Genomic DNA, 19,737 nt, shown 5'->3' with positions numbered 1-19,737 from the left:
AGTTTCTTTGAATGACCAGTGTGCGGTGTGATCCATGTGGAGATCACAGTCAGACCAAACATTCAGAGAACTGAAGAAAATAATCGACTGAAGAAGGTGGGGTCCCCAAATTTGTATTTTTCATGGATCACGAGCCTAACCAATCCCTGATGTGAAAGCTGTAGACAGCTGAAGGAACTCTCCTATTTGTAATTGCCAGCTCAGAACCCGTTTCAGTGATTACAGTTCACCAGTCCTCGCAGAATCGAGACCCTCATTAAACTCAGGTCTCTGGTTTGAATGATGCTCATTAAAGGAGAGCAGTGCACTCACACCAGCAGGACTGACACAGCAAGAGTCCTGTAATCATATCAAACTGGAAGGCATTCAAGCGTCACTCACCATATTCATACATCAACTCGGAATGCATTTGCCTGGTATTCTGTTTCTGTCTGCTATTTTAATATTGACTCTAAGCCATTTCATTTTAAAACCCCTGTTGAAAGGTGTAATTAATGTAAGTTTGCTGCACATTCCTATGTTTTATGTTCATTACTCGAAAAAAAAGCAAAGTTTTCAGATAAAACACAATCTCTGCACACATTATTATAGTTTCAATCAAATGGGAGTAAGGGACAGACTGGGTGATTTGAACCTACTATCTACTAATAATAGTTTACAGCTGGTACATTGATCCTTGGTTCAGTATTTCAATGAGAAATCATGGAACAAAAATTAATTCCGTTAAAGGAGGTCCCAGAGAACGGTGGTGTTAATTGACCAATAATCCAGTGATCCAAGTTCAAATTCCATTTGGAACATTTGAAATCGGGTTTGTCTTTGAAAAACAAAAATGCATAAGCTGATATCTATATGAGTCGCCATAAAGCTGTTGGATTATTGTTTATTCTTAAAAAGCAGAGTTAGTCACTGAAATACTCTAGCTGTGAAACGTGGAGTGGAAGAAGGCCATTCAGCCCAGCAGTCTGCCCTATCATTCATGAGTTGAGAGTGTGTTGCTGGAAAAGCCTCATCAGGGCTCTGGCCCAAAACGTCGATTTTCCTGCTCCTCAGATGCTGACTGACCTGCTGTGCTTTTCCAGCAATACACTCTCAACTCTGATCTCCAGCATCTACAGACCTCACTATCTCCCTGTCATTCATAAGCCAAACTAACATGGTCAAAGGGTGGAAGATGGTTGAACTATTGTCACCAGGTAGATAGGAGGTCAAGGCCCTGTATGGGGAGACATGGAAGCAGGAGAGGGAAGAAGCTTGTTTGAAATTGTTAGAGAGATCCCTGAAGACGAGAGTGATGGATAAAGGGACATGGAATCAAGGTTCTTGCTACTATGAATTGTTTGAACAAAACGATCCCTGTTTGGATACCAGCTCAGCCAGTGTGATATCCTTTGTGGTTATACCCCCCAGAACTGTCTGTAATGGACCAGCTCAAACCCCCTTCAAATCTATATCAAGGAGATAACCTTGACCCTAACTTTCACCTTATTGAAAGGCAAGTGTAAGGTACTGTGTTCCAGATGTAGTTTGATTGGCACAGTAAGCAAAACAGACTTTAGTCTTACTCTACAGTTAAAATACAAACACAGGAAGAAGAATTAGTCTAACTTTAATTCTTGGAAAACTAAGCAAAATATTAGATTATTTAACTACTAAACACCAACTGTTCCAATATGGTAACATCTCATAAACACAGGGCAAAAGTGAGGACTGCAGATGCTGGAGATCAGAGTCAAGATTAGAGTGGTGCAGGAAAAGCGCAGCAGGTCAGTTAGCATCCGAGGAACAGGAAAATCGACGTTCCGGGTAGGAGCCCTTCATCAGGAATGAGCCCTCATCTTGACTCTAATCTTGACTCTCATAAACTCACCCTTTGTCAAAGGGAAAGTCAGTATCATACATTGTATCACGTGCAACGTGCCTTCAGTCCAGGAGAAAATAACATCAAGGAAAAATTCTGGGAAACAGAGAGAGAGAACTCCAGCATTTTGCTGGAGAAGGGAGAGGTGTGAAGCAGCTTCCAGACCCGAACATTCTAACTCATGCTCACTCAATTATTGCAACTTTTTAAAAATACCCAGGGCCTCACAAACTGTTTGTTGGCTTGGAACAGACTGCTCACTAATATCTCTTCACAAAAATAAATCAGGACAAAATATGCCCCTTAATGCCATAGAATCACCACACATATGAGATTCTTTGGGTAGAATTACCATCCCCAGTCCTTCTTATGGATACCAGTCTAAGTTACTGGAACCAAATGGGCAAGGTTGATATGAATGTGCTGTCTTGTTTCCACTACTACACACAAAACACAGCGTCTTGTTAAACCTTGCACTGCATAATGCTGCTCACATGCAGAACATTGGCAAGGTAAAGAGGGATAGCTGCTGCTTTTAAAATCTTTTATCTTCTCTCAGCCCATTTCTTTAGAGTGTTCCATTCAATAGATAGCGCATCTTTTCACGAGATTATTTTTAATGAATACAAACAGTGACAGATCTCTGCTCTGTGTTTTGTCTGGTTTCAGAGGTAATTTATGACCTGTTTAATATTACAGTAGCCTGTGCGTATGCTAATGCTTCGATAGGGATTGAATCCTTGTCACCACCTGTTCCTCAGGGGTCTGTGTATTGGAGAGTGATGTACTTGGGGTCTGTATATTGGGGAGTAATGTACTTGGGGTCTGTGTATTGGAGAGTGATGTACTTGGGGTCTGTATATTGGGGAGTAATGTACTTGGGGTCTGTGTATTGGAGAGTGATGTACTTGGGGCCTGTGTATTGGAGAGTGTTGTACTTGGGGTCTGTATATTGGAGAGTGAGATACTTGGGGTCTGTGTATTGGAGAGTGATGTACTTGGGGTTTGTGTATTGGAGAGTGGTGTACTTGGGGTCTGTGTATTCGAGAGTGTTGTACTTGGGGTCTGTATATTGGACAGTGATGTACTTGAGGTCTGTGTATTGGAGAGTCATGTACTTGGGGTTTGTGTATTGGAGAGTGATGTACTTGCGGTCTGTGTATTGGAGAGTGATGTACTTGGGTTCTGTGTATTGGAGAGTGATGTACTTGCGGTCTGTGTATTGGAGACTGATGTACTTGGGGTCTGAGAATTGGAGAGTGATGCACTTAGGGTCTGTGTATTGGAGAGTGAGGTACTTGGGGTCTGTGTATTGGAGAGTGATGTACTTGGAGTCTGTGTACTGGAGAGTGATGTACATGGGGTCTGTGTATTGGAGAGTGTTGTACTTGGGGTCTGTGTATTGGAGAGTGAGGTACTTGGGGTCTGTGTATTGGAGAGTGATGTACTTGGGGTCCGTAATAGTAGAGTGTGATGTTCTTTGGGGTCAGTTATATTAGAGAGTGAAGTATTTGGGTACTGTTGTATTGGAGAGTGACATACTTGGGGACTGTTGTATTGGGGAGTGATGTACTTGGGGACTGTTGTATTGGGGAGTGATGTACTTGGGGGCTGTTGTATTGGGGAGTGATGTACTTGGAGTCTGTTGTATTGGAGTGTGAAGCCTGTGAGGCTAGCTGTATTGGAGAGTGATGTACTTGGCAAATGCTGTATTGGAGAGGGATGTAGTTGGGGATTGCAGTATTGGAGTGTGATGTCTTGGAGTCTGTTATAGTGGGTAGTGAGGTACTTGAGGACTGTTGTACTGGAGAGTGATGCACTTGGGCAGTTCCCTGCTACACTGCTTAACCACATCATTGGGTCAACTGGACTTGTTTTAAAATTTGCTCGCCCTGTGCCGACTGGTCTTGTGTTTATGGAAGTGAACCAATGGCACAGAGCCTATGGGTAACATTCCCCAACACAGTGTTACACTGCAAAATTTTGAAATGATTGTGAAGAGTCAGTTGAAGACACAGGCCGGAAACAAAGAGAGCACTGTAAACCTCAGTGTTTCGCGAAGATCCCAGTGGTTCATGAATGACCTTCAGTGAAGGGATCTATTCAGATCAATGTGCAACCCAACTGCCTCACCTTGTGTTGACATTTCATGGCCACAATCACGGAAGGTGGAAAAATAATTACCGCCTGACCTGGATCATCCAAACATCTGATTGGTTATCCTCAGAAGAAATGGTTTTAAGGAGCAGGTGCTACATGGTAACCTCATTATCACCCCCTCTGACCCCTACGCCAAACCTCATTATCACCCCCTCTGACCCCTACACCAAACCTCATTATCACCCCCTCTGACCCCTACACCAAACCTCATTATCACCCCCTCTGACCCCTACACCAAACCTCATTATCACCCCCTCTGACCCCTACACCAAACCTCATTATCACCCCGTCTGACCCCTACACTAAACCTCATTATCACCCCGTCTGACCCCTACACCAGACCTCATTATCACCCCGTCTGACCCCTACGCCAAACCTCATTATCACCCCGTCTGACCCCTACGCCAAACCTCATTATCACCCCGTCTGACCCCTACACCAAACCTCATTATCACCCCCTCTGACCCCTACGCCAAACCTCATTATCACCCCGTCTGACCCCTACACCAGACCTCATTATCACCCCCTCTGACCCCCATGCCAAACCTCATTATCACCCCCTCTGACCCCTACGCCAAACCTCATTATCACCCCGTCTGACCCCTACGCCAAACCTCATTATCACCCCGTCTGACCCCTACACTAAACCTCATTATCACCCCTCTGACCCCTACACCAGACCTCATTATCACCCCCTCTGACCCCTATACTAAAACTCATTATCACCCCCTCTGACCCCCACACCAGACCTCATTATCAACCCTTTGACCCCCACACTACACCTCATTATCACCCCTCTTAACCCCATACCAAACCACATTATCAACTCTACCAACTCTCTGTCTCTGACCCCAACATCAAACTCATTATCACCTCTCCTGTCTCTCTCTGACCCGAACACCAAACCTCATGGTGTCACTTCTAAGATTGACAGTGGCCCCCTCTCGTCTGGAAATCCTCCCTCCAACATCCTGGTCCTCCATTTGTGAGCAATCTGCTTCTATATTGGACTAAAAGCCACAAAGGCCTGACCCTCGTAGACAGCTCCTTTCAAACTGGTATGGCCTCACTGAGCGCTCTTCATCTTATTGGATTCTCTGTTGCTCCCATCTGCCAGTGTTTCCTGTGTTTCTGGGTCAGTCAGTACACATCCAGGACTCCTTACATCTCACCTATCTCCCTCCTTCACCACCTTCTGTCCACTGGCTGAACCTATTCTCCCCTTGAACAATTTCAATTCTATTCACTACCTCAGCGTGTTGCTATGGAGACTTGGCCATGTTTGTCCTTTTGTGGGGAAACTAGATGGAACTTCCTTTGTTCCAGTTCTGCCCATTGCCTTCTGCTTTGTTCTGATCAATATTGATTATTCAAGACAGGATTGGTGCCATTTCCCACTCTTGCATGAGCTGGTAAATGGCATTCCTTTTTTTCTCTCTCTGTTCCCTCTCACATGGCCCATCTCAGACTCTTTCTTTCCACTGCTGAGGCCTTCTGTCTCCTTTTCTGGGGATAGGCTGTCAACCAATTTCCAAACTCCCCCACTCTCACACAGCGAACATGAATACTCTCCCTCACATCCAAAATCCTGGAAAGACTATCTCTTCCATTCTCCCAATTTCTACATCTGTCCTATCTCTGTCTGTTCTTATCCCACCACAACACTACAGTCTCCTTTGGTCATGCACCATCATTTCGTTTATCAACCCCTCCTCTGTTTACTTCAAAAATGTTCTCTCTAGGGGTGGTACAGTGACATAGAGCGCTGCTGCCTTACAGTGTCAGGGACCCAGATTGAATTCTATCCTTGGGTAACTGAGTGGAGTTCACACGTTCTCCCCTTGACTGTGTGGGTTTCCTCTGGTTGCCCAGTTCCCTCCCACAGTCTAAAGATGTGCAGGTCATGTGGATTGGTCAAGCTAAATTACTCATCGTGTCCAGGGATGTGCAGGCTAGGTGGGTTAGCCATGGGAAATGCAGGGATAAGGTAAGGGTGTGGGTCTGGGTGGGATGCTTTTCTGAAGGTCAGGGTAGTCTTGATGGGCCAAATGGCCTTCTTCCACACTGTAGGGATCCTATGATTCTTAATATGCCCAGTTCTGACGATGGTCTTTGGCCTGGATTTCCTGGAAGAGACAGGGATCCTACCCATTGGCTGAAGAGCTGGTGAATAGACTTGGTCTCCTTTACTTGGGAATGCTCACTGAAGTCAGACAGTGGGATGGGGGGGGAGGTCCCACCCATCGACAGCTGAAGCCAATCAACAGTGATGGCTCTCATTCCAACATTTCCTGTTTTATTTCCGATTTGCATCATCTGCAGTATTTTGCTTTGGCATTAATCACAAAGTACTTGGGGCTTTAGTAAAAATGATTAAAGTATTTCTGTCTCCATAGGGCAGAATGTTTACTGTGGAAAAGGACATGGAAGATATAGAATGTAGGGAAATAGATGGTGACATCATGAAAAAATGTTTATATTACAGAGGAGGAAGTGCTAGATGTCTTGAAACGGTTAAAAGTGGATAAATCCCCAGGACCTGATCAGGTGTACCCTAGAACTCTGTGGGAAGCTAGAGAGGTGATTGCTGGGCCTCTTGCTGAGATATTTGTACAGTCACTGGTAAGGTGCCAGAAGACTGGTGGTTGACTAATGTGGTGCCACTGTTTAAGAAGGGTGGTAAGGACAAGCCAGGGAATTATAGACCAGTGAGCCTGACCTCGGTGGTGGGCAAGTTGTTGGAGGGAATCCTGAGGACAGAATGTATGTGTATTTGGAAAGGCAAGGACTACTTAGAGATAGTCCACATGGTTTTGTGCATGGGAAATCATGTCTCACAAACTTAACTCAGTTTTTTGAAGAAGTAACAAAGAGAATTGATGCAGGCAGAGTGGTAAATGTGATCTATATGGACTTCAGTAAGGCATTTGACAGGTTTCCCCACAGGAGACTGATTAGCAAGGTTAGATGTCATGGAATACAAGGAGAACTAATCATTTGGATACAGAACTGGCTCAAAGGTAGAAGACAGAGGATGGTGGTGGAGGGTTGTTTTGCAGACTGGAGGCCTATGACCAGTGGAGTGCCACAAGGATCAGTGCTGGGCCCTCTACCTTTTGTCATTTACATAAATGATTTGGATGCGAGCACAAGAGGTACAGTTAGTAAGTTTGCAGATGACACCAAAATTGGAGGTGTAGTGGACAGCAAAGAAGGTTACCTCAGATTACAACAGGATCTTGATCAGATGGGCCAATGGGCTGAGAAGTGGCAGATGGAGTTTAATTTAGACAAATGCGAGGTGCTGTATTTTGGTAAAGCAAATCCTAGCAGGATGTATACACATAGTGGTAAGGTCCTAGGGAGTGTTGCTGAACAAAGAGACCTTGGAGTGCAGGTTCATAGCTCCTTGAAAGTGGAGTCGCAGGTAGATAGGATAGTGAAGAAGGTGTTTGGTATGCTTTCCTTTATTGGTCAGAGTATTGAGTATAGGAGTTGGGAGATCATGTTGCGGCTGTACAGAACATTGGCTTGACCACTTTTGGAATATTGCATGCAATTCTGGTCTCCTTCCTATCAGAAAGATGTTGTGAAACTTGAAAGGGTTCAAAAAAGATTTCCAAGGATGTTGGCAGGATTGGAGGATTTGAGTTACAGGGAGACGTTGAATAGGCTGGGGCTGTTTTCCCTGGATCTTCGGAGGCTGAGGGGTGATGTTATAGAGGTTTATAAAATCATGAGGGACCTGGATAGGATAAATAGACAAAGTCTCGTCCTTGGGGTGGAGGAGTCCAGACTAGAGGGCATAGGTTTAGGGTGAGAGGGGAAAGATATAAAAGAGACCTAAGGGGCAACGTTTTCACTCAGAGGGTGAAACGGATATGGAATGAGCTGTCAGAGGAGGTGGTGAAGCTAGTCCAATTGCAACATTTAAAAGGCATCTGGATGGGTATATGAATAGGAAGGGTTTGGAGGGATATGGGTTAGATGCTGGAAGGTGGGACTAGATTGGGTTAGGATATCTGGTCGGCTTGGACGAGTGGACCAAAGGGTCTGTTTCTGTGCTGTACGTCTCGACGACTTGATGACTGTAAGTGGGATAGGAGTAAGTTAATAGAACATAAAGTTGGTGAGTATTGGGTTGTTCTCAATTTACTAATTATTTATTAACATCCTACAGTAATTGTCACTATTGTGACCTAATAATATTTGGCAAAAGTGTCAAGGGCCAATTCACTACAGTCTCATAGGTTATTGAAGAAATTGGACCTGACTCCACCACCATCTTCTACCTCGCATCTCAGGGAAACCTGGTGGTGGTTATTCCTGATATATCACACTGTCAGATGGTCAATATACCAGTTTGAGGGACATTCTGATAATATCATCAGTGGCTTACAGCATGGGACCTGAGGGTATGAAGATCCCAGTCTCTGCCTTATCTCCAATGACCTGAAGCATGACACTGCATTGGAAGCATGTTATATGTTGCTTAATACTAGCTCAGCCAATTAGATTCCTAAGGAATGTACTTTTTGTGCCTCGTAGTTCATTGTAATAAATGTCTGTTGGATTCTTCAATACCATGGTATCCAAGCCCAATTCCTTACGTTTAGGGAGACACCTGAAATGGCAATGATTTAGTTAAGACACCATGTTAGTCTCAAACTTGCACTAACGGTGACTCTGGTGTTGACCTCCTGAATGTTTGTATATTTTGTTTGAAGGGAGCAATGAGAACTCCCTCTGGTAAGCTTCTTCACTCCTTTATAAAATACCAGTGCCAGAGCAGGCATCCGAAGTGGTCAACATGTTCTCTTGAGCAGAACGAGGTGATTGACCATTTGTAACATGTTGCTTCTCCTTACAGGTCGGTAACGCACCAGGGGCAGGGCTTTGGTTTCAGGTCTGGACCCTGACATCAGGATCTGACACCCCATCCCACTAAAGTGCGGAGGCAGGAGGGTCTGCTCAGAACGCGGTGGTCAAGCTCCTTATGCTGGCTGGTCAACAGGAGCAGAAATCACCAGCCTGCAGTTGTGCAGGCAAGGGGTAGAGAGGGCACCTCAAGTTGATAGAACCCTCTGATCACTTTTCAAAGATTTGAGAGCTGTTATAGGAAAGAGATAGTTAATCTGGAAAGACTGCAAAGAAGATTTATGAGGACGTTGCCTGGACTAATAGGCATGAGTTATAGGGAGAGGTTGGCCAGGATAGGACTTTATTCCTTGGAACACAGGAGAATAAGAGGTGACCTTATTGAAGTGTATAAAATCATGAGGGGCATCATTAGGATGAATGCATAATCTTTTTCCTAGAGATGGGGAATTGAAAGCTAGAGGGCATAAGTTTAAGGTGAGAGGGAAAAGATTTAAGAAGGACCTAAGAGGCAACTTCTTCATGTAGGGAGTGGTGTGTACTGTAAATGGGATGGGCTGCCAGAGAAAGTGGTTGAGACAGGTACTACAGCAACATTTTAAAAAATATTTGGATAGGTGCATGGATGGGAAGGGTTTCGAGGGCTATGGACCAAATGCAGTCGATTGGAATTAGCTGAGTGGGCAGCATGTACCAGTTTGGGCAGAAGGGCCTGTTTCCATGCTGTATTGCTCTATGACTCTATGAATGATCACATCTGCTGGACTAACAGAGGAGAGATCTGATAGGCAGCAGGGAATTCTGGGTCAGTCCGCATCTGGCAAGCTCCCAAACTTCAGTCCCATTCACCTGAGGTGTCAATAATAGTTATGTTTCGGCCTGCCTCGTTTGGCTTAAATCCAGGATATTTAAATGCTCTCGAACCATGTGGGACTTTTGAAGCCAAAGTTTAGAATTTGCAATGTCATTTGAATAAAGACCAACAATGAAAATAAAGAGACTTTGAGTCATTCAACTACAGAAGGGGGGAAAGTGAGGACTGCAGATGCTGGAGATCAGAGCTGAAAGTGTGTTGCTGGAAAAGCGCAATAGGTCAGGCAGCATCCAAGGAGCAGGAAGAAGGGCTCATGCCCGAAATGTCGATTCTCCTGCTCCTCGGATGCTGCCTGACCTACTGAGCTTTTCCAGCAACACATTTTCAATTCAAATACAGAAACCCAACTCATTAAGTTATTTAAAATAAATACAAAGTCATAGAGTCATATAGATGTACAGCATAGAAATAGACCCTTCAATCCAACACATCCATGTCAACCTGATATTGTAAGTGAACCTAGTCCCATTTGCCAGCACTTGGCCCATATCCCTCCAAACCTTTCCTATTCATATACTCACCTAGATGCCTTTTAAATGTTGTAATTGTACCAGCCTCCACCACATCCTCTGACAGCTCATTCCATACATGTACTACCCTCTGCGTGAAAAAGTCGCCCCTTGTCTCTTTTATATCTTTCCCCTCTCACCCTAAACCTATGCCCTCTCGTTCTGGACTCCCCAACCCCAGGGAAAAGATTTTGTCTATTTATCCTATCCATGCCCCTCATGATTTTATAAACCTCTATAAGGTCACCCCTCAGCCTCCAACGCTCCAGGGAAAACAGCCTCAGCCTGTTCAATCTCTCACTATAGTTCAAATCCTCCAACCCTGGCAACATCCTTGCAAATCTTTTCTGAACCCTTTCAAATTCCACACCATCCCGCTATGAGGGAGACCAGAATTGCACACAATATTGTAACAGTGGTCTAACCAACATCCTATACAGCTGCAACATGACCTCGCATCTCCTGTACTCAGTGCTGAGTCCAATAAAGGAAAGCATACTAAATGCCTTCTTCACTATGCTATCTACCTGTGACTTCACTTTCAAGGAGCTATGAACCTGCACTCCAAGGTCTGTTTGTTCAGCATCATTCGCCAGGACTTTACCATTAAGTGTATAAGTCCTACTAAGATTTGCTTTTCCAACATAAGGCACCCCACACTTATCTAAATTAAACTCCATTTGCCACTTCTCAGCCCATTGGCCCATCTGGTCCAGATCCAATTGTAATCTGAGGTAACCCTCTTCGCTGTCCACTCTACCTCCAATTTTGGTGTCATCTGCAAACTTACTAACCATACCTCCTATGTTCACATCCAAATCTTTTATAGAAATGACAAAAAGCAGTGGACCCAGCACCAATCCTTGTGGCAATCGGCTGCTCACAGGGGCCTCCAGTCTGAAAAACAACCCTCCACCACCACCCTCTGTCTTCTACCTTTGAGCCAGTTCTGTATCCAAATGGCTAGTTCTCCCTGTATTCCATGAAATCTAACCTTGCTAACCAGTCTCCCATAGGGAACCTTGTCAAATGCCTTACTGAAGTCCATACAGATTACGTCCACCGCTTTGCCCTCATCAATCCTCTTCGTTATGTCTTCAAAAAACTCAATCAAGTTTGCGAGACATGATTCCCCACGCACAAAGTCACATTGACTACCCCTAATCATTCTTTGCCTTTCCAAATACATGTATATCCTGTCTCTCAGGATTCCCTCCAACAACCTGACCACTACCGACATCAGGCTCATCAATCTATATTTCCCTGGCTTTTCCCTACCAACTTTCTTAAATAATGGCACCATGTTTGCCAACCTCCAGTCTTCCGGCACCTCACCTGTAGAAATCAATGATACAAATATCTCAGCAAGAGGACCAGCAATCACTTCCCCAGCTTCCCACTGAGTTCGAGGGTACACCTGATCAGATCCTCGGAATTTGTCCACCTTTATCCATTTTAAGACGTCCAGCACCTTATTCTCTGTAGTATGGGCATTTTTCAAGATGTCACCATCTATTTCCCCACATTCTATATCTTCCACAACCACAGTAAAGACTGATGCAAAATACTCATTTAGCATCTCCCCCATCTCCTGTGGTTCTACACATAGGCGGCCTTGCTGATCTTTGAGGGGCCCTATTCTCTCCCTAGTTACCCTTTTATTCTTAATTATTTATAGAATCTCAATGGATTCTCTTTAACCTTATTTGCCAAAACTGTCTCACGTCCCTTTATTTCCCTCCTGATTTCCCTAGTTGCTGGACAGACTTAGGTTTAGTCACATCTGTGGAAAGAAACAGTATTAAGGCTGTGGAGTCTGAAGTGGGTGGCACAGTGGCTCAGTGGTCAGCGCCCGCTGCCTCACAGCACCAGGGACCTGAGCTCAATTCCATCCTCGGGTGGCTGGTGTGGGGAACTTGCAGGTTTGCTCTGTGCCTGCATGGGTTTCCTCCCACAGTCCAAAGGTGTGCAGGTTAGGTGGATTGGCCATGCTAAATTGGCCCATACTATGGAGTCTTGATGGGTTAACCATGGGAAATGCAGAGATCGGATGGGATGCTCTTCAGATAGTTGTTGGTAGGCTGAATGGCCTGTTTCGACAGTATAGGTTTTCTATGAGATTTTTCTTTGGGAATTATTTGATCGGTCACACACTGTTGGAGGGGAGCTAAATGGTGATGTAGATGCTTCTGGGGCTCCTTGTTTTTATTTAATTAGAAAAGCCAATCACTGCAGAGGTTGGAAATCAGAAGTGCAGCGACTGTAGGAGATAAAGGACAGCTGCTGGGATGTTTCCAGAAATGGAAAATTGTAACTATGAGGAAAGATTGGGTAAGCTGTGTTGTTTTATAATGTTGGCACCTGGGAGACTGAGGGGAGATTTAATTGGTGAATAGAAAATTATGAAATGCTTAATTAGCCGAGAGGTCAATAAGTAGGGGGACAAAGTCAGACGAATGGACAGGATGATTAGGGGCAGGTCAAAGTGAAATGTTCTTACCAATGAGCAGAGGAAGTCTGAAACTCTCAGAGAATCCCTTCAGTGTGGAAGCAAGCCATTTGGCCCATCAAGTTCACAACAACCCTCTGATGAGCAACCCACCTTGCTTGCACACTATGGGGCAATTTATTATGGCCAGTCCACCTATGACCATACCCACTCTCCAACAACCACACACACACACACAAACACACACACACACCTCCGGCCTGTCCCGCCTAACCTACACATCTTTGGACTGTAGGAGGTAACCAAAGCACCCAGAGGAAGCCAACACAGACAGTCACCCGAAGGTGCAAACTCCACACAGTCACCCAGGGGTGGAATCAAACTTGGGTCCCTGATGTTGTGAGGCAGCAGTGCTGACCACTGAGCTACCGTGCTGCCCTACTCACATCGAGTATACATGATCACTTTCCCCATGAATTTATATTCTTGTGCAATGCCCTCAAGAATGAGCAAGATGAAAAGCTTGAGTCTCAGCAATACTCCTTTTCCCCCAATTTAAATTAACAGTTTTCAACAACATAAACAGAATGTACAAGTGTGAGAGACAGAAATTCTCATTGTATTGAATAAAAACAACTGATTACAGCATCTCATCTGCATATCCCATAGACTAAGAGGCTCCGCCTCCTTTTGGGTCATCACAGATACAATGAGCCAATTGGCCACCTTCCATGCTGTACCTTTCTTATGTTTATATGACGACAATCTTGCTGAATTATGTGATTACATTTTACTTAACTTGTCAGCTTTGGGTACCCATTTCAAATTTATTTGCCACATCCCCAATTGTCTTTTATTCTTAAACCGCCAGAAATAGAATGCATAGCCCCCAACTTCTTTTCTTCAAAAATAAATACCTAAATTCTATTCATTAATTCATGTCTGGCAAAGAGGAATTTGTATTTCCATTTTAATCTGTTGGAGCCATTTATTAATCATTTATGTTGGAGAGCTGTGTCTCCGTGAAGATAAGTTAAATGTTTTTGATTATGCCATTTAAAACCTATTTGCCTCCAGTTACTGCTGCATACAGATCATTAATATCATGGGTAGTCAGGCAGTTAGATGGCACTGGATTGTCAAATGGGAAGAGACTGATTTCATTCATTGATCCCTGTACAGTTCCCAATTTAGGTTATACTCTACTGGGCCCTTTCTCACAGGGAGGGTCAAGCTGCAGCATGTTATCGACTCAACTACTGGTAGCCTAGACCCTAACGTTTTCCTATTTTGAAGGTAGATGTGAAGTGCCGTGGTTCTGATGCAACGCAATCGGTCAAACTGTTCAACGTTAAGCAAAATATAGTTTATCTGAACACTATACTTAAAATACAAACAAAAGAAAGAGGAATTTAGAATAACTTAACTTTTGGAAACTTTAACTGACTAATAGATACAGTACCTACTACTAACTGACTTTCCCAGCATAGAACCATCCCGTAAACACACACCTTGGCAAAAAGGCAAATTCAGATTGGCAAAACGTCGGAGCATTGAAACCTCGTGTAGTTTTCTTTAAATTTAGAAAGCATGAAAATATATGTGTCACTGAGAAATAGACCTTCTGGACTAGGAGTATGCTCTAGCAAGACAGTTCCCACATTACCTCAACTGACCCCATCAACACCTCCCACTGTTCCTTTTTCTCTCATGTGATTTGATTGTTGAATTGATTTATTATTCTGACATGTGTAATGATACTGTCACTTAAAGAGGTTATTTTGCCCTGTTTGTTTCTTAAAGAGAGGTTGTATGACAGAGGTGTTGAGCTGTCCTTAATAATGTCAACAATTTGTGAGACCTGGGTTTTGGAACAATGGAAGCAGCCTGGCTGGGTGTGGCCAGCTCTCACAGACCAGTTTTTCTAGTGTTTTTCTCAGTTTTTAGGTTTAGTTTTAAACAGAAGCCATTGGACTATCAAAAGAGCTAGGAGCTTCAGTGAATGTCTCCTAGCTGCTACTTTCCCTGAATTTTCTCTTAATGATTTTTCCTCCTGGATTGGAGAACTGCATGTGAGAATCTGTGTCTGAATTTACCTTTTTGCCAAGGGGTGTGTTTATGAGATGTTTCTATGCTGGAAACATCAGTTAGTAATAGGTACTGTATCTATTAGTCAGTTAAGGTTTCCAATAGTCAAGTTATTCTAAATTCCTCTTTCTTTTGTTTGTATTTTAACTATAGTGTTCAAATAAACTATATTTTGCTTAACGTCAAACAGTTTGACCGATTGAATTGCATCAGAAACACGGCACTTCACATCTACCTTCAAAATAAGAAAACGTTAGGGTCTAGGCTACCTTCTTAAAATATTTTGAGGTGGCCTGATCTGGTCCATAACACATGTACCTAGGTACAGTGAAAAGTTTTGTTTTGTGTGCAGTTCAGGCAGATCACACCTTTTAAAGTGTGTTAGGATAACAGAACAAAGAATGCAATGTTACAGCTGCAGAGGGGGTGCACAAAGAGTGAGGTCAACATTAAATATAAGTGTTTGTCTGGTTTTTCATTAAATATGTCTCTGCTTTTCACCTCAGCTTGCCATCGTGAATTCCACATTCCAACCATTCTCTAGCCAAAAGCTTTACTCTTGAAATCCCTGTTGGGCTTATTAACAATTATCATACTTGCCAGCTCTGTTTCTGATATCACCTACATTTGATTTGATTTTGACTTCATTGATTATTGGCTCATGTACCGAGATACAGTGAACAGTTTTAGGGAATACCCTGTAGCTCGGGTTGTGGTTGAAAGTTGTTGGTCAGTTTGTTGAGCTGGTTGATTTACTTGCAAACACTTTGCCTCCCTCCTGGGAGACACCTTCAGCGCTGGGTAGTTCCAGATGAAGTGCTGTTGTTGTGATCTCATGAAGCAGATCATAATGACGGGGCATCATCTGGAGGCTACCCAGCGCTGAAGGTGTCACCCAAGAGGGAGGCAAAATGTTTGCAAGTAAGTCAACCAACTCAGAAAACTGACCAACAACTTTACATGGTAAAAAGTATTGCTTTGCTAACTAACCAGACAAATCATACCTTACATAAGTACACCAGGGTAACAGAACAGAATGCAGAATATAGTGTTACAGCGAAGGTGCAGAGAAAGATCAATTTTAATATCCGAGAGGTCTGTTCAAGAGTCTGATAACAGCGGGGAAGAAACTATTTTTGAATCTGTTGCTGTGCGTTTTCAAACTTTAGTACCTTTTGCCCAATGGAAGAGAGTATACCTAGGGTGAGAGGGGTCTTTGATGATGTTGGCTGTTTTCCTGAGGCAGCAGGCGGTGTAGACAGAGTCAATGGATGGAAGGCTGGTTTTCATGATGGACTGGGCTGTGTTCATGATTTTCTGTAATTTCTTGTGCTCTTGGGCAGAGCAGTTGCTGTACCAAGCTGAGATGCATCCAGATAGGGTGCTTTGTATGGTGCAGCTATAAAAATTGGTAAGAGTCGTCGTGGACATGTCAAATTTCCTTAACCTTCTGAGGAGGTGTTAGTGTGCTGTCTTGACCATAGAGTCAATGTGGATGGACCAGGATAGGTGATATTTACTCCTAGAAACATGAAGCTCTCAACCTCCTCCACCTCAGCACCAATGATACAGACAGGGGTGTGTCCTCCACTCGGCTTCCTGAAGTCGATGACCAGCCCCATCATTTTCCTGACATCGAGGGAGAGGTGGTTGTCTTTACACCATGCCGCTGAGCTCTCTATCTCTTTCCTATACTCCGTCACCTTACTCTCCCCAGCGGACTTGCCAAGCAGCAATTCGAAACCATCACTGCATGAGCTCTTCCTGAATGTGAGACACCCACCCCCCCCTTTTCCCATACCAATTGTCCACATCATCACCGCTTCAACCTACCCCAAGCACTCAGCCATTTACCAGGCCCCCTACCCATCTGGCATTCTACCAACCAGGCACTCTACCCACCGGGCATTCTACATGCTTACATCTGAAACGTATCCTTTCAGAGAAGTTATCAAAGTAGCTGAGTGTGCTGCTGGACATTAAAGTTCCAGAACACAGCACACTGAAGAAATTAAGATCAAATAGAACAAATCCAACTATCTACTATAACACAAATTCAGGAATATTTAAGGATACAATAAAAGTATAATCCCAGTAATCCCAAAATATTTATTTATATATTGGAAAGAGAAGCAGCAGTCTTTGTAAAGTATCCAATAAGCATCTTGTGTATTACTTAAACACCATTTTTACAGTACTCAATTCAGAGCTCCTGTCTCGAACACTTCAATTAGTTTCAGTCAGTTGCAACTTTAACATATAGACTAGACCTGGGGATAAATTCTCCCTGGAACAATTAGACACCTGGCTTTAAATATATTCACCTTTAAGTAATCTCTTCAGGGTTTTATCTCAACGCTTCTGGTCTGGGACTATCACTAACTCTTCACTCAAAGATAATCAAGTTTCACCATATTTTCTTTCTTTCTCAGGAGCACAGCCGTCTTCACAAACACTTCACACAAAGGCCCAAGCCTCAAAATAAGAATCTATCTCTTGCTCCACCCACATGTGCTTTCCTTGTTAAAAAGAAACAAGGACCTGAAATCTCTGATTAGATTTGAGACCCCCATTATTAATCCTGCCAGGTCACAAAAGAAAATCCATTGGTAGTGCACAAAAACCTATTAATGTTAAAGCTCAACTATTGTTTGAAAAGAAATCACCATGGCTACCGAAAAGCATACAAGTTAATTATTAACTTCAACACACAGAAAACCACACGATTTACATCACAGATTGACCAAGAGTAATCATCCATGTAGGATCAATTACTTTTTGTTTCTAGATGCTTTTTAAGTATATCTTTTATACATCTTCCCTATTCCTAATGTTAAACTAACTGGCCCAGAACTCCCTGGACATGTTTTATTTTACTTTTTATGCATAGCAATCATGAGAGTCTGCCCATTCTCTGGCACTGTTCCTTTTTCTCATGAATGGTTATATTTCTGTAATAGTGTCTTTGCTATCTGTTCCCCATGTCCTTTTTAAATACGCTTGGATAAAATATATCTGGACAAGTGGATTTTATCCTCACCATTTTTGAATCATTATCTCTCTCCTTGTACTGCCAATGTTTTTGTATGGCTTTTTAATAGATTACATCCCTCTCCCAGGTAAATACCAAGGCTAAGTATTATTTGATGTTTCTGCACTGCTGCTCTCATTACCTGTGTATTCATCAACAGCCTCATCTCTAAGCTGAGGTTTTTTTCTCATCCGCAGAATGCTCCAGAATATCAAGGAAAACGCAGAAAAAGGTCATTTTAGATTCACTTTGTCGCCTTTCTTTCTTTTCACCTTTTTTTTTGTCTTTTTTATATCTCTGACTCTCTTCCTCGCCCTCCCTTTCTTCCTCGCCCTCCCTTTCTCCCTCTTGTTCTTTTTCGCTTTAAAATATAAAGAAATAGTCATTTTAGATTCACTTTGCCTCCTTTTCTTCCTTTCTTTCCATTTTCCCTTTCCATTGTAAATGGTTTTCTCTGATCTAGCAGTTCTGAAGATCCCCACATTTGAGCAGGAATGCGACATTTTTGGGGGGGTACCTTTGACGTTGTCACTGACAGGAACTGCTTGTTGTGATAAAGCTGACCTCGCACCGTGGATTGAGACACTGCCTCTCATCGATGCTGGAATTGTTAGCCTGAGAGAGGATACTGAGAGTGGAGTGCCAATCCCACACTGCTGGATGACAGTAAACAAACAGTGATCCTCACCAGTGGATCCAGCAAAGGTCAGAAAGGTGTGCAAGCTGGCGTCAAACAATACCGTGTAAATGTACCAAAGCTCCTCCGCTCCACCTTAGCTGTAACGCACTATCCCAGCTCCATGGAGCTTTCTGCTGGTGGGGAGTTGATTGACAGGACAAAGTGCAACACGTAGTTTGTGTCGCAGCTACCATTTTGTGTGTTGTTCTGGAATCCACAGTAAAGGAGGGATGTGATAGCACTGGAGAGAATGCAGAGGAGGTTTACCAGGATGTTGCCTGGGCTAGAGCGTTTGACTTGTTGAAGAGAGATTGGACAGACTCTCCCTGGAACAGAGCAGACTGAGGGGAGGGGGACATCAATGAGATATATAGAATTATGAGGGGTATTGTAAAGATAGACAGAAAGGAACTTATCCCCTTGGAGGAGGGCTTAATGACTAGCATTCCAATACATGTATGCTGATGGTAAGGGTAGGAGGGATACATGGGCAGGTATCTCCTCAAGCTTATACCTCTGGCTTCAGACTGAGAGCTTTTTTTCCTGGAGCTGTGTGAAACCAATGTAAGCATGTGCTTTGTGGCCTGCATGTGACTCTTGATGCGTTATGTTCTGTAAGGGCTTCAGGACCTTCAGCCTTATAATGATGTCACGGAGCTGCTTTCCCCAGGGTATAAATAACACAGTGTGGGCAGAGTTAGTTTGAAAGTAGTTCGATCAAAGGTTCAATCATTGGGGTTCAGGGACATGTCTCCTGACAATGCAGCAATAAAATCTGAACCACCTATCCAAATAAAGTTCGACAGAAACCTAAGCCTGAATGAGGCACAACTTTTTCATACAGAGAGGGTGGCTCGATTGTGGAATGAACTGCCTGAGGAAGTGCTAGATGCAGGTACAGTTACAACATTTAAAGGTCATTCGGACAGGTACATGAATAAGAAAGGTTTAGAGGGTCTGGGCCAAACACAGGCAAGAGGGACTAGTTTAGCTTGGCCAACCTGGTCAGCATGGACAAGTTGGGCCAAAGGGTCTGTTTCCGTGCTGTGTGACTCTGTGAAGGCAGTTCTTGATCTTAATCTTGCCATCTCCTCAAGCAGAACTCAAATCCACAGCTGTGCCCCTAAGACTGCACTAGCAAAGACAGGAGGACATCTAAAATTTGAAGTTCAGGTTAAACTGCGCTACTCTTTAGACTTTGATATTAG

The 19,737-nt window shown here is 43.5% G+C and overlaps 1 protein-coding gene across 2 annotated transcripts in view; it reads left to right on the top strand.

Annotated features, from left to right (window-relative positions):
- The window catches only part of LOC140487167 (endothelin-converting enzyme 1-like), a 329,267-nt gene that overhangs the window by 11,744 nt on the left and 297,786 nt on the right, over nt 1-19,737 (top strand). Inside the window, exon 1 of one of the 2 annotated variants that reach the window (XM_072586787.1) lies at nt 12,584-12,613. The exons of the other annotated variant lie outside the window; for it this stretch is intronic. Within the exon in view, the coding sequence (XP_072442888.1) occupies nt 12,599-12,613 (15 nt within the window). The 5' untranslated portion in view covers nt 12,584-12,598. Of the gene's footprint in view, nt 1-12,583; nt 12,614-19,737 lie in introns of those variants that run through there. 2 annotated transcript variants of the gene reach the window in all.

This window comes from Chiloscyllium punctatum, chromosome 16, assembly GCF_047496795.1.
Source record: "Chiloscyllium punctatum isolate Juve2018m chromosome 16, sChiPun1.3, whole genome shotgun sequence".
Classification (NCBI taxonomy): domain Eukaryota; kingdom Metazoa; phylum Chordata; class Chondrichthyes; order Orectolobiformes; family Hemiscylliidae; genus Chiloscyllium; species Chiloscyllium punctatum.
This window is presented reverse-complemented; position numbering and strand designations above follow the sequence as displayed.